Source organism: Hypanus sabinus, chromosome 6 (genome assembly GCF_030144855.1).
Source record: "Hypanus sabinus isolate sHypSab1 chromosome 6, sHypSab1.hap1, whole genome shotgun sequence".
In the NCBI taxonomy this organism is placed as follows: domain Eukaryota; kingdom Metazoa; phylum Chordata; class Chondrichthyes; order Myliobatiformes; family Dasyatidae; genus Hypanus; species Hypanus sabinus.
Window position 1 is genome coordinate 56,612,277 of NC_082711.1, and position 24,454 is coordinate 56,636,730.

At 40.9% G+C, this 24,454-nt stretch overlaps 1 protein-coding gene and 1 long non-coding RNA gene across 4 annotated transcripts in view; one reads left to right on the forward strand and one right to left on the reverse strand.

Annotated features, from left to right (window-relative positions):
* LOC132395487 (uncharacterized) overlaps positions 1 to 5,296 on the reverse strand; it is a 29,225-nt gene extending 23,929 nt beyond the window's left edge. Inside the window, exons 1-2 of the long non-coding RNA XR_009512630.1 lie at positions 5,220 to 5,296; positions 2,217 to 2,374 (exon numbers count right to left, since the gene is read on the reverse strand). This is a non-coding gene — a long non-coding RNA (uncharacterized LOC132395487). The remainder of the gene's footprint in view (positions 1 to 2,216; positions 2,375 to 5,219) is intronic.
* Positions 5,297 to 5,541: 245 nt separating this feature from the next.
* The window catches only part of rsu1 (Ras suppressor protein 1), a 175,163-nt gene continuing 156,250 nt past the window's right edge, over positions 5,542 to 24,454 (forward strand). The window contains exons 1-3 of one of the 3 annotated variants that reach the window (XM_059972185.1): positions 5,542 to 5,671; positions 5,907 to 6,018; positions 13,002 to 13,052. In XM_059972185.1, coding sequence (XP_059828168.1) covers positions 5,910 to 6,018; positions 13,002 to 13,052 — 160 coding nt within the window. In that variant the 5' untranslated portion in view covers positions 5,542 to 5,671; positions 5,907 to 5,909. Of the gene's footprint in view, positions 5,756 to 5,906; positions 6,019 to 13,001; positions 13,053 to 24,454 lie in introns of all 3 variants that reach the window. The other 2 variants (XM_059972186.1, XM_059972187.1) reach the window with 2 other exon arrangements.

Here is a 24,454-nt window from a genome sequence, read left to right on the forward strand (position 1 = left end):
AAGAGCCCAGAGTCTGCAGAAGGACTTAAACAGATTAGGACAATGGGCAAGAAAGTGGCAGATGCAATATAGTGTATGGAAATGTATGGTCATGGACTCTGGTAGAAGGAATAAAGGCATAGACTATTTTCTAAATGGTGAGAAAATTCAAAAATCAGATGTGCAAAGGGGTTTGGGATTCCTTGGGCATGCTTCCCTAAAGGTTAACTTGCAGCTTGAGTCGCTGATAAGGAAGGCAAAAATCAATGCTAGTATTCATTCCGAGAGGATTAGAATCAAAGAGCAAGGATGTAAAGCTGAGGCTTTATAAGGCATTGGTCAGACTGCACTTGGAGTATTGTGAGCAGTTTTGGCCGCTTATCTAATAGAAGATTTGCTGGCATTGGAGAAGGTCCAGAGGAGGGTCATGACAATGATTCTAAGTACGGAAATGCTAACATGAGGCATGTTTGATGGCTCTGGGCCTTTGCTCACTGTAGTTTAGAAAAATGAGGGGGATCTTATAAAAACATCAAATATTGAAAGATCGAGATACAGTGGATGCGGAGATTATGTTTCCTGTCGTGGGTGAGTCTAGGGTATGGTGCACAGCCTCCGAACAGAGGGATAGCCATTTAGAGCAGAGATAAAGAGGAATTTCTTTAGACAGAGGGTAGTGAATCTGTGGAATTCATTGCCACAGACAGCTGTGGGGGCCAATAGACAACAGGTGCAGGAGTAGGCCATTTGGCCCTTCGAGCCAGCTCTGCCATTCACTGTGATCATGGCTGATCATCCACAATCAGTACCCCGTTCCTGCCTTCTCCCGATATGCCTTGATTCCACTATCTTTAAGAGCTCTATCTAACTCTTTCTTAAAAGCATCCAGAGAATTTGCCTCCACTGCCTACAACTCTCTAGGTCAGGGGTCGGCAACATTTACCACTGTAAGAGCCAATATGGACCCATTTCCCACAGAAAAGAAAACACTGGGAGCCACAATACCCATTTGACATTTAAAATGAAATAACACTGCATACAACGGTTTTTTTTGCCTTTATGCTATGTATAAACGAACTATAATGTGTTGCATTTATGTAATTGATGAACTCCTGCAGAGAAAATGAAATTACATTTCTGCATGCAACAAAAACATTTTGAACTCCGAAAAAAAGACGTTGGGTTGAAGGTTACTCCATAGGTAGCCTACCTTGGATCGAAGAATTAAAAGAAAGCGTGCACTGGCGGGTGTCAGGCATTGGCAGTGGTGATGTATATTAATAGCGATAGAAAACACGTTGTAGTGGTGTAGCGCTACACGCAGCGCTAAAATAAAGACACTGCAGTCAAAGGTAACTTTATTCAAACTAAACAGCCTTGATTTAAAGCCTCCCTCAACCTGTCCCCGTGGGCGCGGATGCTCCAAAAGACACGTACTCACAAACCCCCGTAGGCTATCTCCCTTAGCCGGAACGGTGGCTAATTGTGAGCCGGTTCGGATGTGCCAGGAAATGGGGTCGCCACAACGTTTTTAGATTGTACAAGATCATCATAATCTTCAAATTTCGAATTAATTTCAAAAACTAACAAACTACGGGGAGCCGCAGCACAGAGATCAAAGAGTCGCATGCGGCTCCGGAGCCGCGGGTTGCCGACCCTTGCTCTAGGTGAAAATGTTTTTCCTCAACTCCACTCTAAATGGCCTACTCCTTATTCTTAAACTGTGGCCTCTGGTTCTGGATTCCCCCAACATCAGGAACTTGTTTCCTGCCTCTAGCGTGTCCAATCCTTTATAGGCCAAGTTATTGAGTACATTTAAAGTGGAGGTTCTTAACAAATCAGGGTGTCAAAGGTTATGGGGAGAGGGCAGGAGAATGGGGTTGAAAGGGTTAATAAATAAGCCATTATGGAAAGGCAGAGCAGACTCGATGGGCTGTATGACCTAATTCTGCTTCTATCTTAATAAAAGTTTTATAATTATAATCTTCCATTGTTGGTTCACAGGATGAAAATATTTACCGCTAACGCTGTCATTTATTATCCCAATTCCTAAATGCCACTAAAGTGATTTGTTTAGATTCAATTACGTTTCTGTGGGTCTGAAAATACAAAATTGGGTAAGAAAGGAAAGCTTGAATGTTATTGTTGTTAGTACAGGTAATATTTGTAATCTACAGATTGATAATGATCAGTTGGTAAAATGGACAGAAAAACAGCAATTTAATCCTGATACTTACGAGGTGATCCAGTGTGAAGGACGAAAGAGGGTAGTGCAGAGCACAGACGTGGCTGCACTGGACAGGGTGCAGACTGCCTGAGTTCGAATACTCAATTTATGAGATGGGATTGTAGAGACTGGGCTCGTTTTCTTTGGAGTGGATGAGACGTAAATGGCCTGAAAGAGACACATAAAATGGGTTGCAGCAGAGGTAGCGGAGGTAGTCAGAAACATTTCCCCATCCCAGAGGTATCTAAAGCTAGAAGACCAAGGTTTATGGTAAAGAGCAGGAGGTTCAGAGTGAATTTAAGAAAGAGAGTGGTTGGAATTTGGTTGGAGTCTTTGTACGTAGTGTTTCTTTGATTTTATTCTATTTCTTTGTACCTACTACGAATGCCTGCCAAAAATGAATCCCGGGGTAGTTATAGTGCCATACATGTACTTTGGTTATAAATTTACTTTGAACTTTGAGGGGGATACTGAAGGCAGGCACTATGTTCCAAGTGCTGGTGAATCAGTTGGTATAGACAATACTTGATGGTCCCCATAGACACAATGGAGTAAAGGGCCTGTTTTGTGCTATGTGTTCACATGGTGTCTCTCTATCTCCATGCCTTAAGGACATGAATAAAACAGAGTCATTTTTATTACAATCATGGTTCCTGTTAATGAAAGTCAGAAAGAATCCAGATCAGTATGATTATTTGTAAATTCCCCAGCTGCCGTGGTGAGATCCAAACTCATATCCTTCGATCAATGATGCAGAAAACCTGGCTGTTGCTCCAGTAACTCGACCAGTGAACTGCCGTACCCACAAAGTATACTGGCAACCTAAATCAAATTAGACTACAACATGATGTAATATTAAAAAGAGCAAAGTAACATTAGGTCTTGATACATGCAGACATTAATCTTTGATTGTGGTAAGAGAACCCTGAACCTTGAGAAGGTGAAGTAGTAAAGGAAAACGGTATACAGTATACTAATCGAGGTCTGTTGGGGGGGGGGGGGTTGTTGTGAAACAAGGGGACAGGGTTCCCCAAAAGTAAACACATGAATAGATTGAGGGGAGAAAAAGGCCATTGGCATGCTTGCCTTCATCTGGCAGGGCAGTGTTGATAAATGTTGGACAGTCATGGTACAGTTGGTGAGCTGCACTAGGTTTCTAAGTCTGAAAAATTGCAGAAAGATTTACAAGGTAATTGTCAGGACTTGAGGGGATGAGTAACAGATAGACATCGAACAGGCTAAGACTTTATTCCTTGGAGTGCCAGAGACCGAGAGGCGATCTTATTGAGGTGTATAAAACCATTAAGGCATAGATAGGGTTAATGCTCACAGGCCTTTCCTCAGAGTTGGGGAATCAGGAAGCCATAGGTTTAAGGTGAGGGGAAAAGATTTAACAGCAACTTGAGAGGCATTTTTAAAAAAAAATATACAAAGGGTGGTATGCGTGCAGATGAGCTCCAAAGGAAGATGCAGGGACAATAACATATTTTCAAAGACAATTGGGCTGGTGCTTGGAAACGAAAGGTTTAAAAGATAATGGGATAATTTTGTCAAATAGATTTGCTTGGATGGGGTATTTTGATCAGCATGGATCAGTTGTGCTGAACAGTCTGTTTCCATGATTCTATATCATTTAACTACAAACTTGCACTCCTCTGTCTCTCTCTTCAACAACACTCCTTGGGGCCCAGTTACTATTCACTGTATATGCCCTACCCAAAATGCATCACTTTGCTCTTGTCTGTTAAATCCCACTTGCCATTCCTTTAAGTACAACGAAGTACAGTTAAACACAGCATTGGAGCTGAGTACAGTTCCAATACTGCACTTAAGTTTGCTGACGGCAGCACTTGTTGCTCAAAGGTGATGACGAATCGACAAATAGGAGGGTGACTGAATATCTGGTTGAATGCTACAACAATAAACTGTCAGTCAACATCACCAAAACTAAAGAGCTGATTATTGATTACAGGAGGAAGAAGCCAAAGTTCCATGGGTGTTAGGGTCAGTAACTTTAAACCCCTTGGCCTTATCATATCAGAGAATTTGGCCTGAGACCAACATGAAAGTGCCATCAATAATAAGGCGTGACAGTACCTCCACTTTCTTAGAAGTCTGTGTTGACTTGGCATGTCACCTAAAAGTTTGACAAACTTCTATTGATGTACAGTGGAGAGCACCCTAACTAGTTGCACCAGAGTTTGTATGGAACACCAATGTTCAGGAACAGAAAAATCCACAGAAAGTGGTGGGTACAACCTCTGTCGATCACAAGCAATGCTTCCCAATCATTGAGCACATTTACATGGAGTGCTGCTACAATAAAGCATCATCCAGCAGCAAGAACCACCACCATCCAGGCCACGCTAAGTTTAGCTGCTACCACTGTTCAAGAGGTATACGGTCAACACCACTGCATTCAGGAATAATTATTACACCACAACCATTAGACTCCTGAATTAGCCTGGTTATCTTCCACAACTCAACCTACAAGGCTCAATTTCAAGGACTCTACAACTCACATTCTCAGTATTATAGATTTATTTGTCCCATTTGCTGGTTGTTGGTCAAGCTTTGTTTATGTAGAATGTTATCAAAAGTTTTATTGCATTCATTTATTTTCCCGTAAACACAAGAAAATTAATCTCCAAGCAGTGTTTGATGACATATACTGTATTAATAAATCTGCTTTGACTGCCTATTTATCAATTGACGCAAATCATGTTGTAACCTTAAATTACAAACGTAGGAGTAAGTTGAAACGCAAGATACCTAAACCATTTTGGAATCTTGTTTTTACGCCTAAGTTTATTTTGAGTCTTACTAAACGCATGACTGTTCTTTTTTTAAACCGGTTCCAAAGTGTTTAACTGATTAGTCAGGAAGATAACTAAAGCATTACATGTATTGCAAAAAGTTATTTAGAGTCCAAACATTGATAAATTTATATATGTAAAAGGATCTAGTGCTTCACATATGGTATATATAGTACTAAGATCATTTCTTATCTTACCCGCGAAAAGAACTCCAGTTGAAATGTTACAGTATTTTCCAACCGGTGCCGACAAACGCAAATTCACAGCCTCTCTCGATTGGATGGAATAGTCTATACTGATTGGACAATGAAACTGATTGACATTTATTGCGCTTCCCTTCCAGCCTTTGAGTGGCTAAAATGCTTGATTGGACGATTGGATGGTTGCGATGATTGACAAGTTAACTGCGAGTGACTGGCGACTTCCTGTGTAGTGATAGGATAAAAACATTGATTGACATTTATCTGAGGCGTTTCTTGCGGTGGGTGGTTGGTGCGCTTGTGGCTCCAGGGCTTTTGGAGGTAATGTCCTTTTAAAGCAAAAGCGTTCACGAAATCAGGAATTCTTCGCATGACTTCCGGTTGGGTGTGATCCTTGTTTCTGGCGGCGTTGGGAGTTTCAAGTAGCAAATACAAGTTATAATTAACTGGTATTTTATTTTGTTTTTTTTTACTTTAGACTGGTGTATTTTAGACGACAGCATCAGCCTAAACGAAATAGGTTATTTTCATTCGTGAGTTTGTTAAATATCACCCGGAAGCCTGATGCAACAAGCATTTTTAAGTTGTTTGTTGCAACTTTTGAATATTTTGGTTTATAATTTGGCTTCTGTATGTAACAAACGTGTTGTATTATTCCATTGTATTTGTTTTATTTTGCTGCAGAGAATGTCGAAATCACTGAAAAAAATAGTAGAAGAATGCAAGGAAAAGAACCAGACAGACCTGGATTTGTGTGACAGGGGCATCTCTAATATGTTGGATATTTCAGGACTCTGTAAGTACAGTACTTTTCAGTTTTCTGGTTTTTTTCTTTGTGTTTGTTTCACACATTACTGCTTAAGTTTGACACTTGAAAAAAAGCTTGGAGTTAAAATTATGCTTGTTAGCTACTCCTTGTTCACTGCTTGACCTCATGATCTTAAATCATGAGAAAATCCTGGGTATGCAATTGCCTTGGCGCTGCTTATGTTTTGGATGGTATAACAGACCATCCTGAGGTGTGGCTGTGGTGTCTTAACATCTGTGGTGCTCGTGTATAAATTACAATGACAAGCAATCAACTATGTGTTTGCACTTCATAAGGATACATCACTGAAACCCGGCCCCTGTTGTGGCAATGTTTGGGCTGGTGAGAGACATGTTGATCAGTGCTGTTAAGATGACCATGGCAACTGGGCTTCTTCCAAGTGGAAGCTGCAGCCATTTGCAACATCTTGCAACTTGTCACACATTTGACAGTTGCTGGCCCTCCCTTTCCAAAGGGATTCCAAGACCATTGAGCGGAATGCACGAGATCTTGTGAGAGTTATGAGTCCACCTGGCGATTTTGCACCCATTGCTTTTTGGAGAATAGATGTCAACTTTGCCTGGAGCTGCAATGGAAGTGAATGTTCTTTCGCCTCTCTCAGTTGTTTGACCACAGACTATTATAGAAATTGTGGCTGCAGTAATTATCTTTCTCTGCCATCTATTTCAGCTACTGTGACACATCAGTGGATGGTGGTTAGCAAAGATTTAATTAATGCCGTCATTGGAAACACCATATCCCTGGCTTTGGCCTTTGAAGCAGACATGCATTTCTCGGAAGGGTTATGCGGTGGTCTACTGTGTGCAGCCAAACTTGTTCTTCATGAAGGCAAGCTCACCATCACCAACTAGACGAGATTGTGAGAGGATAATCAAAATTGCCACTTACATTCAGTCTGCCTTCATCATGACGTGCTTTCCTGATCTGAAGCACTCCATTCCTCATTCATTTTCCTCTGTCTTTGACCAACGGTACATCAGAATTAATTTTTAAAATCTTTACACAGAATGAAGGGTAGCTAAAATTTACTGCCCATCCTTTACTTTAAAAAAAAACACGCACATCCGGGTGGTGCTGACGTAAAATGCTGGAATCCTTCTGGTGTCACTAATTCTTCAGTGTTATCTGGAAGCAAAAGGGAACAGATGCTTCCTGACTTGCTGAGAATCGCCAGCAGGTTTTTTTTTTGCCTCTACGCTACTGGCTGGAAATTCTAGGATCAAGACCTAACCATGATGAAGAAACAGCAATACATGTCTGAGTCAGAGTAGAGGGCATTCAGTGGTACTGCCAGACACTTGCTGCTCTTGGTAGTCAAAGTCCACAAGACTGTCAGAGTGGCCGTGGAAGGCATCTGCTGTTCACTTTGTGACTTCAGAGCCAATGGATGGATATATAGTGTGGTGGATCCAGGACCAATCAAGCACATCCGATTGTGCGGATGCCATGAGAGTGTTAGTCATACTGTATGCAAACAGACCTTTTGACCCAACGTGTGTGCTTTTGGTAATCTGAATACTCACCCAGATACTAAACGCCTTTACCACCATCCACGAGATGCCAGACAAAGATTGATCCAACCCTGGCTCCCAAATGGACAGACTCGTATCTGTCCCTCCTGGGCCATGCTTCAGGAGGAGTGGCTTGACAAAAACCAATTAGAGCTGTGAAAAGAAAGGCACTTGCCATATGAAACATCAACAACAACAACCACCACCACCATCCCAGGCAGTGCACCCTGGATTCAATCACCCTCTGTGTGGGGGGAAGAAATGCTTTCCAAGATCTCTTCTGCACCTACCTCTCACCATAAGTCGATGCAGCCTGGATTTAGATGTCTCTGCTATGGGGGAGAAGGGGGAATTAGCATTAACTTGGCCCTGCATAATTTTATAGATCTCACCCTGGCTGTTTCTGCTCCCTTGGGCAGAAACACACCCAGTCTTGTCCAGTGACGTGGGGAATTGCAATCATCCAGGCAAGTGGAGAATGTTGCATCACACTCCTGACATGTGAAGTTGCAAGGTGCACCACTTGCCTCTGTCGACCCAGCCTGTGACCCTCTCTCATCTAGATTGGTTAAGAGAGTATTGGAATGGATAGCTTATTCAAAGGTACATTTAATGTCAGAAATGTATACAATATACATCCTGAAATGCTTTTTCTTCACAACCATCCACAAAAACAGAAGAATCCCCAAAGAATGAAAGACAGTTAAATATCAGAACCCCAATGTCTCCCCCCCACCCAGCTCCCATCCCTCCCAAGCGTAAGCGGCACCAAGCAACGATTCGCTTCTCCCCCCTCCCCCACCGGCAAAAAAAAAACGCATGGCACCCGCAGAAGTCGAGCACAGACTCTCTGTGGTATGTTGACTACCGGGTGAACACGTCATCTTCAGAGTACTACCTAATAAGGGAGAAAGAGATCTCCAGAACCCCGAGATCCTAGGCCTCCAAAGGCAAGTCAAACTCTTAGACCGAGCCCTTGGCGTGTCGGATAACGGTCAGTCGTGGAACCCCAAGAGAAGGTTCCAGTCCCGTAAAGATCAGAAGTCAGCATGTAAGTCCAGGTCAGAGTCTTCAAAAGAATGCTGAAAGGGAACTAGAGATATTAAAGATGGAACTCGAGCTGTTTCCGAAGATGCAAGCAAAGGAGTCGCCATTTCGTGCCATCTTGACTAAGCTCTGCTCTCTTGCTTGTGGTGCAATTCTGTCAACAGTCAGCTCGAAGCTTTTTGAAATGTTTCTTTCAGTAGGTCTCCTCCTTGTCTCAGGATTCCTCCTCGTCGTTGTCTCAGGTCTCTCACCTGCATGTTGTGCAGTTTACCCTCCTTTGTCAACAGCTGCTTGTGCCCGGAGAGAGTGGTGGGCTTGGAATGTAACCTCCATAAATTGTAATCCAAGACTTAATTTTTATTTGCTTCATTTTTTATCATGTTTCCCTCATTTGCATTGTCTAGTCCGTTACAGCTTTATTTAATCTGTAATTAATTAATGGCAAGTTCTGTCCAATTGGTAGTAGTAAGTCTAATGTGACCTTGTAATGTTGAGGGTATTCTGTAGTCCTTAACTATTAAATGTATATTATTAGATTTAAAGGATGTGTATATATTGAGCTTGGTTGCTGATTTATCTTGGGTAAATAATAAACAAGCAGTATTCTGAAATGAATGCAGCAAATGCTGTTACTGGTCGATAAGTCAAGCGCAGAAGAAATTGAGTCAATGTTTCAGGTCAAGGACCTTCCATCAGAATCAGAAGAGTGAGAAAAGAGTCATTTGTAGTTACAGTTTGCAGGAGAGGATAGAGGGAATGGCTGTAGTAGATTGCAAACCAAGGCTATCCAACTGTCTTAGTTCGTCTATTGTGAGGGTCCTTCACCTGTTGAGCATTCCCAGCATTCTGCCTTTGTAGAAATGCCAGTTGTTGACTGAGATAGTAGACACGATGCCAGGGTGCACAGCATGGTATTGTCTGTAACTGAGGAGGGAGATAACATTACTGAGCACAGTTTGGAATGCTCCCCAGAATATACTGAGTGTGGGGAAACGGATGTGCTAAAGCAGGGTTTCAGGATCTATTGTTGTGCTGTGGATCCCTGCCCCAGGTTGGCAACCCCTGTGCTTAAAGTTTAGTTAAAGGAATCTGGAACTTGGCCAAGGTCTTGTGCCAGATCTGTTTGCCTTGCAGTCAGTCCTTGCTCTGTGGCTCACCCAAAGCATTTTGTGGCTGAGGTACTGTTGTATCTGATCTGTACTCCAGCCCTCTAGCAAAGTATCCCTGGAAAAGATGTGCTGTTTTTTTTAAATACTTCCCACCTTGGCCAGATTTGCAAAGTAATTGCTTTTCAATCACTCCCAGGTCCTCAGTTTATTTCCCTTTTGCTAATTCAGTCTTACTTATGATGATTCCTATCACCATCACATTGAGGTTAAATTTTTTTTAATTGCATAGGCTATCTATTTAATTCAGTACAACATACGTATTGCAGCCCTACTCACAGGTGACAGCATGCAAAATATTAAAGGACATTAACAAAGCAATTTGTTTTTTGTTTTGTGTTTTCTTTTGCTCCAGGTAATGTACTACCATGAATTAAAGTATTTCAATTAATATTAAAAGAGAAACAAGTCCTGACATTTAGATTGAATTACTGAATTCCAATCTCCCCCACCCCCTAAGGAGGTACAATCATTTAATAGCAATTAAAGTGATTCTTGTGTACTGGTTTGATATTTGAGTGAAATCAACATAATGACTTCAACTTTAAGTTAATAAAATTATAAGAAGCATAGGTGGAGTAAACAGCTGGTATCTTTACAGATTTGAAATGCCCATTATAGAGGGCATTCATTTAAGTGGCAATGGGGGCAACTTCAAAAGATGAAGATAGATACTTTATTGATCCCAAGGGAAATTACAATGTCACAGCAGCATTACAAGTGCACAGATACACAAGTATTAGAAGTAAAGAATAAAAATCAGTTACCTTAAAAATAAGGCGTACAAGATCTACAAGTCAAAGATTGAAGATAATTTCTCTGGCTATAGGTTTTATAGGCCAAAAGTAAGAATAACCTATAGCACTCTTTGGAGCATCGCATTGGTCTTAGAGATGTGTGGGGCAAAGTTCTTACAGTGGTGTGTGCTTGGAACGCACTACCAGGGGAGGCAGATACAAATAGAAATAGTCAATTCAAGTTAATTGGGACACATCAGGACCAGTATATTTTGGCCCAATTAGCTGAAGTTCCATGGAAATAACTAAAAGGTATATATTTTAATGTAAAAGACAACTATTGGTTAACTGAGTAACAAATTACGTATTTAAATGAATCACAGTACAAATTAGAACACTATATATGTTACTAAGGTGCTGCTATAAAACTATATTAGTTCCTAATAGTTGTCGAGAGGAATTCAGCCACGTTATTTTGATTGACTGTATATGAACAAAAATCAACAGATACCTAGTGCAGGTAATGAACTGCTTTCATACAATGCTCTCAATGATTGCATCCTCAATCTTTATTTTCACTGTAACATTCAAGATTATTGTTGATAACTTCAGATTCTTCACAGTTCCTAAATTGCTGAAGTAGTAAAATTATTTCATCTTCCCTCCTGGCTGTTTCTGGCATCTCCAAGCCTGAATGCTTGAAACTATAGTTCTGAGCAAAGCAGTTTTGAATTGTCCTGGGGGTAATTTTTAGTCAAATATCAGTGACAAATATCGCCACTTTTTGAAGATAAACACACACAAATGATGCTATTTGAAAGCTGTTTGCTCTAACAGTGTAGTGTATGACAGCCACAAACCACTCATGACTGACACTAGTTAAAAACTGTTTAGTAACAATTTCTTGTTGCAATTAAGTGGCATGGTGTCGCAAATAAACAGAGGATATCCCAGCTATTTTCTCAATTAGTTTTTGTTTTTTAAAAGTTGTCCCAGGTAAGTGGCTGTCCAATTTAACTGATGGCCCAATTAACTAGAATCCACTGTGTTTCTTAATTTTAGGGCAAGATGATGCCAGTGACCAACGGTGACATCTTGCAGACAGCTTATGAAACTACTGGATACTCTTCTAAATATACTTATTATTATATTCTGAAAGCCTGTAATTTCCCTTTATGAATGTAGTTTTGGGCTGTCTGAACAGTCTGTCACTTCTGCTATCTTTTGGAGGATGTGGCGTGGAATGCCACTACAGCCATCACTGGGAGTTTAGTAATCATTGATTACTAATGCTAGAATATGAACCCATGGTCGGCTCCATTACTCTGCTCAGATAAAAGCATAAGAAGATTAAAATTGACGAGGATGAGAGCAGGAAATGAATGGGTGTTCAGTGCCATCTGCCTGCGTTTGACCAATCTCCCTCTTGCTCCTGACAGAAGGTGCAGGAGCCCTGTGTCCCATGCTGTGAGGTTTGATTGTCCTATGGCTTGTGGCAGTGGATTCACCTTAGGCCGTGGTTTGATGCTTAGTGTTCCCCATGCTAAGCATGCTGTACAATTTGCTATTCGATCCAGACTCTTCAGCATAGAACTGGATCTGCGCCTCTGACCTGCGGGCATCGAGACGGCGCTGAACTAACTGAATTGGTAGCTTCTGGGCCGGCTTCGTTCACATCAGCAGCTCCTGGATGTGGATCACTTTTGGGGACTCTGTGGCTTGATGTTTAATGCTCTGTATGTTGTTTGTTCATTTTTTGTGTTTATACGATTTGTTTTTTCATGTTTGATGGCCAGTGCAAGCAGCCATAGGATTAACTTTGGTAGAAAACTACTGTGCTGTGCTAATAGCTTTTTGGGACTGGCTGGTAAAGGAAGCTATTGAAACTAGAGGAAATTAATTTTAACAAAGGCGAAGGTCTTGCCCTAAGTAAGAGCTGGAATTTGTAAACTATGTGGGAGAGTGGAAACCTGATTGGATGAGTACTAACCAATCAGGAGGGATGAATTGCAGGAGTACAGTATAAGTACCACAGGATTAGTCACGTCCAGCCACCATCCCTCATGAAGATGGCAGAGTTTGTCATCAAAATGTCTGTTATAATCGATACCTGTATCTGGTTGGAAGCCCAAGAAGAGTTTATTCATTGTATCACTGGGAAAGTTTTTTTAATGTACTTTGAACTTTAATGATTTTTAAAAATATATAAATTATATATTCCAATGTGCTGCTGCAAAACAACAAATTTCATGCTATATGCCAGTAATATTAAACCTGATTGATTACTTTCTTGAGGACGACCCAATTAACCAGAATCAGTTGTATTTAAGAGGTACTTCATTATGCAGAGAATGGAGGGATATTGTCCATTTGCAGTGAGAAGGGAATAAAGTAACTTCTGGCATCATAGACTGAAAGGTCTGTTTGACGCTGTACTATAATGTTCTGTGTTAACTTGTATTACATGCTGTTGTTTTGTTTTATTGCAGTTACTCTTTCCAACATAACCCAATTGGTGCTGAGTCATAACAAGTTAACAAGTAAGTGAGCTTAACTGCTAATTTGACTTTTCTGCTGTTATGTTTTTCACAATAGATGGACAGCCAGTATTTCAAGTGGGAGTGCCAAGGTATAGATAGGTCACATCCTTTAAAGTCCTAAGGGAGGCAATGCACAGTAGTAAAGCTGATAACAAATTTCTCCCTGACGTGGTGATGAGCCAGTATTCCCCAACCATTTAACAAGAATTCAGACAAGCATTAGAAAGGCATAGAAGACTGTGGACCTAACGTGGGTATATGTTTTTGGTACAGATGGGTGCAATGGTGGTCCAAATGGTCTTTCTCTGTGTTGTGGAATTCAGACTCATTGTATATTTTGGAAAATAATGAAGGTCCTGGGAATTAAGGATTTTTTAAAAGTACTGTTTTATTGAAAACTTGTTTTTAAAGCACTGTTTTAGAAGGCTATTGTGATCTGAGTTTGGATTTGGAACTTGACATTTAGTTTAGGCACGTAGAGGTCAGCTCTGATTGAACTGGAGCTTAAAAAGAGGTGTCAGCGTCTAAGAAACTTCCTTCCCATTTTCTGATTCTCTCCTCCCAACCCACCTTACCTCAAACGAAGGGGTAAACCTCAATACAGACAGAAAAGATCATGTGTTGTCCACCTTGTGCTGTGAGTTTTCAATGCTGCTTATAGATAGTAACATCAGGGTTGTGATGGGACAAAATTTAATTGGAACGCAATCACGTGGGAGTGGATTTCTGACCTAAGTTTAGATGATGTGCCGTGCTATTTTCTGACTATTCCCAGTACTGTGCTTAAATGAGCAAAGAACTGAAGTGAGAAAGAAGTGGGTTTGTGATCAAAGTATGTTTGTTTCCCTCCACAACCCTGAGATTCATGTGGGCATTCACAGTAAAATTAGTGAAAGACGGCACCCAACAGGATGAACAGACAACTGTTGTGTAAAGGACAACTAACTGCAAATATGAAAAGAAATGGAAAAAGTAATAATAATAAATAAGCAATAAATATTGACAATATAAGATGATATAAGATAGGTTGTGAGAATAGTTCAGTGTTGGGGCAAGTGAAGTTATCCTGCCTCGTTCAAGAGCCTTATGGCTGAGGATAATAACTGTTCCTGAACCTTGTCCTGAGGCTCCTGTACCTCCTTACTGATGGAAACAGCAAGAAGAGAGCATTCCTGGATAATTGATTATGGCTGCTGCTTTCCTGTGACAGTGCTTCACATAGATGTGCTCAATGGTGGGGAAGCCCATGATAGGCTGGACCATTCCCCTACTTTTTGTAGGCTTTTTCTGTCCAAGGGCATTGGTGTTTCCATTCCAAGCCATGATGCAACCAGTCAATATACTCTCCACCACCCATCCACAGAAGTTTGTCAGTTTCAGATAACATGCCAAATCTTTGCAAGCCTCCAAGTAGAGGCACTGTCTGTAATGGCATTTATGTGCTGGACCCAGGACAGATCCACTGAAATTATAATGTCGGGGAATTTTAAGTTGCTGACCCTCTGCACCTCTGATCCTCCGATGGGGACAAGTTCATGAAACTGTAGTTCCCTCCTCGTGAAGTCAATAATCCTCTCCTTGGTCTTGCTGACATTGAGTAATAGTTTGTTGATGTGGCGCCACTCAGCCAGATTTTTAATCTCCCTCTTTTTGGCTGATTTGTCACTATGTTTGATTTGGTTAATGATAGTTGTGTTGTCAACAAACTTAACTGTTGCATTGGAGCTGTGCTTTGCCTCACACGCGTAAGTATAAAGTGAGTAGACTGAGGGGCTAAGCACACAGCCCTGTGATGCACCTGTGCTAATAGAGATTGCGGAGGAGATATTTTTCCAATCTGAATCGACTGGAGAGGAAAAGAGGAAATAGAGCATCGAGTTGCAGCATGAGATATTGAAGCTTATTGGTGAGGTTTGAAGGGATGGTGGTATTGAATGTTGAGCTGTAGTGGAAGAAGAGCATCCTGATGTGTGCTCGCTGTCCAGATGTTGCAGGGTTAAGCTAAGAGCCAATGAAATGGCATCTGCTGTTGACCTGTTGTCACTGTAGGCAAACTGGAATGGATCTAAGTTGAATTTTGGGCGAGAGTTGGTATGTTTCATCACCAACCTCTCAAAGCATTTCTTCACAGTGGGTGTAAGTGCTACTGGACAGTAGTCATTGTCCGCATTCTTCTCAGGCACCGGTATAATTAAAACCCGTTTGAAGCACGTGGGTAACTCAGACTGCCGAAGCAAGAGGTTGAAGATCTCGGTGATCACTCCAGCTAGTTGATTAACACAGGTCTACATTACTCAGCCAGGTGTCCCATCTGAGCTGGATGTTGTCACAACAGCCTCGGAGATTAAAATCATAGGGGAATGTGGGAGTTTGTGAAGGTGCCTCTATATTTTGATGGTCAAAGCAACCATAAAAGGTATTGAGCTAATGTGGTAGTGAAATCCTGTTGTCACCTATGTCTCTTGGTTTCAGTTTGTAAGAGGTGATAGCATTTAAGCTCTGACACAGCTGATGAGCATCCTGCAGTGATTCTGAATTGCCATTTCGCACATGTTAGTCTTTCAGGAGATCATACCCAGGCCTCTGTATTTTACTTGTTCGCCAGATCTAAATGTCACTGACCTGGCCTCAGCAGGTTTGGATCTCATCCAGGGCTTCTGCTTGGAGAAGACTCTGACTGATTTTGTTGGGGGACACTCATCCGCGGCTACTTTTATGAAGTCCATGACAACTGTGGTGTATTTGTTCAGATTTTCTGAGTCCTTTACGTGGACCAGTAACACTGACCCAAGGTAATTCCATAGCTGCTTCTCTGCAACTCGCGACCATCTCTTTGTTATCCTTATGCCAGAACCTTGGCTCTTTATCCTCTGCCTGAATGATGGTAGGTGGATACAACCAAGTGGTCATATTTCTTGAAATGCAGTCTAGGCATGGAACGGTAGGCAGTCATAAATGTAGTATAGCAGGGGTTGAGTGTGTTGGAACCCCTGGTGCTGACCTGGGACAGCTAATGATAAAGTTCCGACTTCTCTACTTATCAGGGAAGTTATCCTCCATACAGATAAAGGTCAGACAGGGGAGCAACAATGAGTCTGAGCACCACAAGGAGTTTATTGTGAAACAAAGACCCCCACCTTTTGCTTTGTATGACAATCTACCCGGTTATTTATTTAAAATCAGAGTGGTGAACTCCGATTGTGTCTGGTGTCTCCATGGTAGAGGAGATCAGTGAATGCTCTACCCTAGTATCTTGCTTAGCCCTAAAGATATCATCCCAGCAAAGAGAGTGCAAATGGAATTGGTGGTAAAAGGGGTCATTATGAGGTTGCCAACGTAGCACTGTGTTATCGGCAGCACTGTTGTATTGGGAACTGGTGCAAATCTCTGTCCTCTGCCAACACTCTTGCAGCAGGAGCCATTGAGAACTTCCGTTGAGCTAGTAGCTATAGAGACATCACTAGGCGACAGAGTTGTGGAGTCAAGCCAATAAAGGGGGAGACAGCAGTTTTCATCATCTCCAACAGCATGTGACGAGGGAGATGGTAGGATCTGAGTAGTCTGCTAGCTCATGGAGCAGGAATTGCTAATCCTTACTAATACTGTAACTGTCCCTACCACAATGCAGCCCTGAGCCACAGTGCCCACAATGACTGCCCAGACTACCCCACACACAAGCACTCATGGACAGCCCTTTGCATGAACACTCACTCAATGACTCCCTGGTCCACCGATCCAGCCTCATCTCCTGGCATTTTTGATGCAATTATTGGAGGTCCTTACACCAGTCCCTTCATCTTCCTTGCCAGCATCCAGGGACCTAAAGAGCCCTTCAAAGTAAGGCAGGGGCTCATGTGCGCCTCTTCTATTCTATTGCACTGCACTCATGTCACAATGTTGCTGCCTCCCATTGGTAAAGCAAAGCACGTGCCATTTTGCTGAACACCTTTGGGCCAAACACTGGGAAACAGGATGAGCTTCGGGCATCCAGGTTGGTATGGGCCAGTGGGCTGCAGGATCTGACCTGTGCTTTGGCCACAGTGGTATCCTGGAGCTTCTAGTTCCACGTCATTGTCACTCTCCTTCCCAGTCCTCTCCAACTGTCGTCAGCTTTTTCAATCAGTACGGAGAGCTCAATTGCACTCTGAAAGAACAGCAGCTCGTACTTTGCTTGCATAGCTCACAACCCATTGATGTGAGCATTGAATTTTATAATTTTAGGTAACCCACACCCCTCCCCCACCAACTGGGTGGTCTCCTCCCAGCCACACTTGACCATTCACTTAGTTTTCCTCTTCCTTTGTTCATCCTCTCCGTACTTATCTGCTGTACCTCCATATCCTTTTCCCTCTCTGTCTTGCTGCAAGGTCTCCACCTCACATGATTAAGTATTCTTGTTCATGTAAATAGTTATGGGTTATCTGTATAAATACATTGCATATATCATCATGCTACATGCACAGCTCACTTAAAAGTAAGCACAGTGTTAGACTTGCGTTTTGGACTCTTGTGTCTTCCTTTGCATCTAACATTTTGAAGTTACAAAACAACAATGGTGATGAGGTATTTTTAAAAAGAGCCCAAGATGGCTGATGAGCTGTTGAATTGCAGGAAGGAACAGTCATGTTTTTAAAAAAAAAGTGTGTTCTTCGGAAGGGAAGATGTGATTGAGTTTATATTAAAAAATGCAGAAAATTCAAAACTTGGGTTTATAAACAATGAATACTGGGTGATAGTAATCACAAAAAAAAGAAATGGCTACATCGGAAAAATAGATGTGTTCGACTGCTCAACTGACTCCTGTATCCTGAGCTAATTGAACAGCATTTTGAAGCAAATGAAGTAGCCAATGAGAAGCAAGTGCCAATTTTGCTGAGTCCATTGGATTTAAAGGCACATAGTTTACTTTGAAGTTTGACTGCTCCAACCAAGCCAGCAGAGAAGAACATTACTGATATTGTGAAAGTAATGCAAGGACATTTAAAACTGAAACCATTTATATGTATAAATACATGAATTGCATAGATCGTCACGCTATCATGTGCTATTTGTGTGCCTCACTTAAAAGTAAACACAAAGTTACACCCGCATTCCGGGATTCCCATGTCTTCCTTTGAGTTAGTTTAATGTTTTGAAGTTACATCACATAACATGCCGATAATATTGACTTTCACCTTTTGGCTCTGTAAATGCTGACTTCTATTGACTTCTTTATTGTGCCAGCAAAGAGCTTTTGTTTGTTTCAGTTGCCTGGCACTGCAACATGCAACCCCAGCAGATGTGATTTTGAAAATAGGGTGTCCCACATGCTACATCAAAAGCAAAAGATTGAAAGCACAGTAGTGATTCAGCACTCTACGGGGTGGCTCGAAGGGGTATACCAATGTATTTGAGAAGTGGTTGAAAATAGCTGCTTAACATTCAAAGGACATTCAGAATCCTGGAAGGAGGGAATGAAAAGTTATTGTTAATTTTCCTGATAGGCCCTGGATGAGGGAACTGACCATTGGCGGCATTACATTGAAAATGATCCCTTTGAATTGCAAATAGTTACGCATAATATTGGGAAGTTACTAGGCCAAGTCTGGAGGGCCCTGTCCCTTTGCTTTCAGTGTGGGAAGAAGGTAAGAGAAATAAGGGGATACAGTTGGTTTTGTTTTGAGAATACCTGTCCTCTCCTGGTGTGTGATGAATCATAGCAGTATAAATGAAATTTGTTGCCCTGTGGCTGGGAGGCACCAATAGCATCAAACAAGAATGCTTAACATGTTATTCATCACGATGGGTCTTTCCTAGTCATCATGGTAAGCTTTTCACTTTAAAGGTTCCAAATGTGTCCCGTAATTTTTATGTTGGCACAGAATAGTTCACAATAGTGAACGATTTCTGTAAATAGTACAATTTTTTTTCCAGGAACAACTCTATTTATAATCTCTGTTCACCAAAGATGAAGTGAGTTAGTGATATTGAACTCTTGCTCTACTATTAATAGTATTTGACAGTTTAGCCCAAGGGTGTCATTGTGGAATCTGTGATGGATCTGTCAGTACAGAATTGATAATGAAAAACCTTCATACCGGCAGCTCTGTTTTTAACCCTTACAACCCTGCCTGTTTGTTCCTTTGTTAGTTTTTGGATGCAGAGAACAGTGAGTGAAATATTTTAAATACTTTTGTTTCCATTTCTAAACCATCATATCTTATAGAGCAAGGATCTTGTTGGATTGAGCCCTGATTTAGATTTAATTGCTCAATCAAACCACCTTCTTTTATCAAGCTTTTCAATAAGGAGTCCTGAAATCTCCTTAAGCATTTTTATTTAAATCCACTCTGTGAGACACCTCGGAATACTTGTTACTGTTTAAAACTGTTCACTAAATACCATATTTGTAAAGTTACCTCTCCTGCTTGTTGGCCCATATTCCACAGATGACCGTAAACTTGCATTGAACCAGACAGACACGGAGAGTATTCCTTCATTATTTATACAGTTTTTACATGATGTTCTTTTGCTTAAACTACCTTTCTTGAGATCTATCATTTTGGGTTTAATTGAATTGAATAGTCGCTCACTAAAATGTTTCATAACCTATAATTAAACAACCCAAATAGTTGTTTGGTAACAGTAGAACAGTTTAACAGGTAGGGCAGTAGTATTGAGGAAGCAAGGGAGTCTGCAAGAAGGACTTGGACAGATTTGGAGAATGGGTAGTGAAATGGCAGATGGAATACAGTGTCAGGGAATATACACTCATGCACTTTGGTAGATGGAACAAAAGCGTAGACTATTTTCTAAACAGACTGAAAATTCAAAAATCTGAAGTGCAGAGGGACTTGGGTGTCATCATGCAGCAATCTCTAAAGGTTAACTTACAGGTTGAGTCTATGGTGAGGAAGGCAAATGCAATGTTAGCATTCATTTTGAGAGGACTAGAGTATAAAAACAAGGGTGTGATGCCGGGTCTTTATGAGGCACTGGTGAGATCTCACTTGGCATATTGTGGGCCCCATATCTGAGAACTTATGAGAAGGTTCACAAGAATGATTCTGAGAATGAAAGGGTTATGGTACAGGGAGTGTTTGATGGCTCTGGGTCTGTACTTGCTAGAATTTAGATGGGGGGAGGGGGTTCTCAGTGAAACCTGTTGAATGGTTTTGAGTGGGTGTGGAGAGGTTGGAGAGTCTAGGATCAGAGGGCACAGTCTCAGAATAGAGGGACATCCGCTTAGAACGACAATGTAAAGGCATTTCTTTAGCCAGAGAGTGGTGAATCTGTGGAATTCTTTGCCACAGGTGTCTGTGGTACCAGGTCATTGCATGTTTTTAAGGCAGAGATTGATAGGGTTTTGATTAGTCAGGCTGCGAAAGGTTAAGAAGGTGCAAGAATGGGGTTGAGAGGGAAAATGGATCAGCCATGATGAAATGATGGAGCAAACTTGATGGGCCAAGTGGCCTAATTCTGCTCCTATATTTTGTGATCCTGTGGTCTTGTAATCTGCATCCTTATAAGGATTCTATGGTCTAGTTGTTTTTAAATCACAGGTGAATATTTTTAAAAGTCAGCCTTAGTGGCTGTTATTTAGTTTGATATTGATATCATGATTCCTAGTTGGTTAACATATTTGTCTCTAGCGACTTTATTAGATGGTAATTGCCGTGGAACGCACATTCTTGTCAGAACTGTCAGCTTATGAATTCTTCTAAAACTTCACACACTTCACATAAGGGATGAGTGTGAAGACACAGAAGTAATATTGTACCTTTGTTTCTGCTTGGCAGCTTCTTCAGGCTAAAATGGGACATACTGGTCTGACATTTGCAATTTCAATGACGGCAAAAATATCACAGCTCCCCATCACTTTCCTGTAAAACTGGCAATGTCTTTTGTCATCAGTACATTTATAATTAACTGTGAAAATGCAGATATTTCTGTCAGTGACCCTGTTCCTTGGTTTAGTGTTGTTTTGCAGAGCCAATCATTGAATAATCTGTGAATCAACTTGACCTGCTTCTTGCCACATTATGTTCATGAAGAATTATGTGTCTTGATAAGTGCGGATTGTCCTAGCTTCTGGCCCTGTCATTCCTGATAGCTTCCAGAAAGTGGGATATGAAGGATATATATACAGTACATGTATCTGTAACTTGGCAGCAGCAGTTAAATCCAATACATAATATAGAAGAATAAATAAGTAAATCAATTGCAGTATATGTATATTGAATAGATAAAAAATCGTGCAAAAACAATTAATATATATTAAAAAAGTGAGGTAGTGTTCTCGGACTCAATGTCCATTTAAGAATCAGATGGGAAGGGGGAAGAAGCTGTTCCTGAATCACTGAGTGTGTGTCTTCAGGCTTCTGTACCTCTTACCTGGTGGTAACAGTGAGAAAAGGGGATGCCCTGGGTGCTGGAGGCCCTTAATAATGGATGCTGCCTTTCTGAGACACCACTCCTTGAAGATGTCCTGGGTACTTTGTAGGCTAGTACCCAAGATGGAGCTGACTAAATTTACAACCCTATGCAGCTTCTTTCGGTCCTGTGCACTTACCCTCCTCTTCGCACCCCCCCCCCCCCCCATACCAATCAGTGATGCAGACCATCAGACTGTTCTCCACAGCACATCTTTAGAAGTTTTTCAGTGTATTTGTTGACATACTAAATCTCTTCAGACTCCTAATGGAGAATAGGAGCTGTCTTGCCTTCTTTATAATTGCATTGATATATTGGGACCAGGTTAAGTCCTCAGAGATCTTGACACCCAGGAACTTGAAACTGCTCACTTCCTCTACTTTTGATCTCTCTATGAGGATTGGTATGTGTTCCTTCGTCTTACTTTTCGTAGTCCACAATTTGGCTGTTTTGTCTTACTAATGTTGAGTGCAAGGTTGTTGATGTAACACCACTTCACTAGTTGGTATATCTCACTCCTGTACATCCTCTGTTCTCTGTGTTTGTATGTGCTTGGTATTCCTCTTCTTCTCGGTCAGTTCATTTGGCTGTCTAAATCTCAGTTAAAACTTTACTGTTGTAAGTGCTTCTACCACCTTCCCAGACAGCAATTTCCAGGTACCTGCAATGCAGTTTTTATACAATAGAAACCTTTCTTTGAACATTTCCTTTAAACTTATCCCCTCAACTTTAAACCTATGCCCTCTGGTATTTGATATTTCAACCCAAAGAAATCTGGCTCTGATGACTTAACCAATCAATGCCCTTTGCAATCTTATGCACTCACTGGCTACTTTATTAGGTAAACCTGTACACTTTGTTATTGCAAATATTTAATCAACCAATCATGTGGCAACAGCTCAATGCATAAAAATATGAGTACATTGTTAAGAGGTTTGGTGGTTGTTCAGACCAAACGTCGGAATGGAGAAGAAATGTGATCTAAGTGACGTTGACCATGGAATGTTTTTAGGGTGTATTAAATATCTCAGAAATTGCTGTTTTCTTGGGATTTTCACTCACATCAGTCTCTAGACTTTACAGAGAATGGTTCAAGAAAGAAAACATCCAGTGAATGGCAGTTCAGTGGGTGAAATGCAATGTTAATGAAAGTGGAAGAAGAGCTTCTCTGAAAGCACAACATGTCGAACCTTGAAGTGGATGTGCTAAAGCAGACTCGGTGTCCACTTTATTCGATACAGGAATAAAGTGACTATTAAGGCGATACATCTTTCAGGTCACCCTTCAGCCTCCAAGAGTAAACGGTCCAATTTGTCCAGCTTCTCTTCATAGCTCCAATCCAGGCAACATTCTGGTGAACCTCTTCTACATCTTCTCAGTCTTCCAGTCTTTCTTGTAATGTAGTGACCAGAACTGGACTTAGTACGCCAAATGTAAACACTTTTACAAAACAGTAATATGATTTGCCAACTTTATCTTGGTGCGTTTGGGTCAGAAGATTAGGATTTTAATCCATTAAGTGAACAGTGATGTACTTCTAGTTTGGAATGGTGTACACTTTCATAAGGAACTTGAAGGTGATAAATGTATCCATGATCTTTCTTTCCTTGACTTGCATTGGCTTCAGTTTTAATCAGGACCCTTTGATGCCATATTTGGTCAAATGTTACCATTGTATCAGGCTGATGCTCTGTCCTTCTCTTTATTTTTCTATGTTTAGTGCAAGACTGTAAATGGTGTCTTCAAGTAGCATTGTGCTTGCAGAGCACAAACTGCATCTGCAAGCAAGCTATTGGCAAGACAGTGCCTTTTGATGGCATACTTTATAACTTGGATTAAATATTAGATTTTTTTCCTGTGTTTGGAAAAGGAATTACCTGAGGAGTTCTTCGCATGTTTGAGTGGATGCCAGTGTTCCATCTGTATTTGATGAGATTAGCTAACAATGGAGTGAGTCAAGGAGCACCATCTTTAGAGCTACTATTGGGTGCTGACCAACTCCTTTAGCTTTTTCTATTTCCAGTGTACTAGGCTGCATCTTGATACATTAAGGATTAAATTGGTAAAATAATGACCCTTTGGTATCACTCAGTACGATTTATAGCTTTGTAACGGAATTTTATGAAATTTCAGCTTTTATCTTAATTCCAAGTATATATGCTAACATTATCTTGTTTTGTGTAATATGTATCAGGTTGTTATCATTTTGTACTTCCTGTTTCTTCAATTCTTCCATACAAGTGCATGTTTAATAACTTTATGTTGTGTCTGATGGTTTCCCTATAGATGGCACCAGAGTGCAGCTCAGTGACTAGTCTTTTAATTAACACTAGCCAGACTGTTGGCTACTAATAATATTGGTAGTGTCAATCGCAAAAAAATTAATCTAGAATCCTTAAGGTTGTTTTAAATTAAATATGGCTTCCACTGCTATCTACCTTTTAAAATAGACTGAATATTTTGCAAATTCAGTGCTGACACTTGAAATTGAATACTTTTTCCAACAAATATGTGTAATACTGAATAATTTTTCTCAATAAATAAATAAGTATAATGTTTTTTGAATTATTTATTTAATTGGGTTCTCTTATCTAATTTTAAGACTTGTATGAAGATCCGATTACATTTTAGGTCACTTTTATGCAGAAATGGAGAAAATTTTAGAGTTCACAAACTTTCTAGTACCACTGCGTGTATTGCAATGTACTGCTACTGCAAAACAATACATTTCATGATATACTGTATGTCAGAGGTATTTAACGTAATTCTGATTCTTTCCTCTGGGGAGAACAGTTGTAGCCTGTTTAATCTTCCCTTTGCAGTTCAGATCCTCCAATCCTACAGTAGTGAATCCTTGTGAACCTTTTCCACGTCCTCTTCAGTTGAATCATACCCTTCCTATAGTATGCTGATCAGGAGGGCAGGCAGTACTCCAAGTGCCATTTTGCCTGCATCTTATGCAGTTGTAACATGAGGTCCCAGCCCCTGTA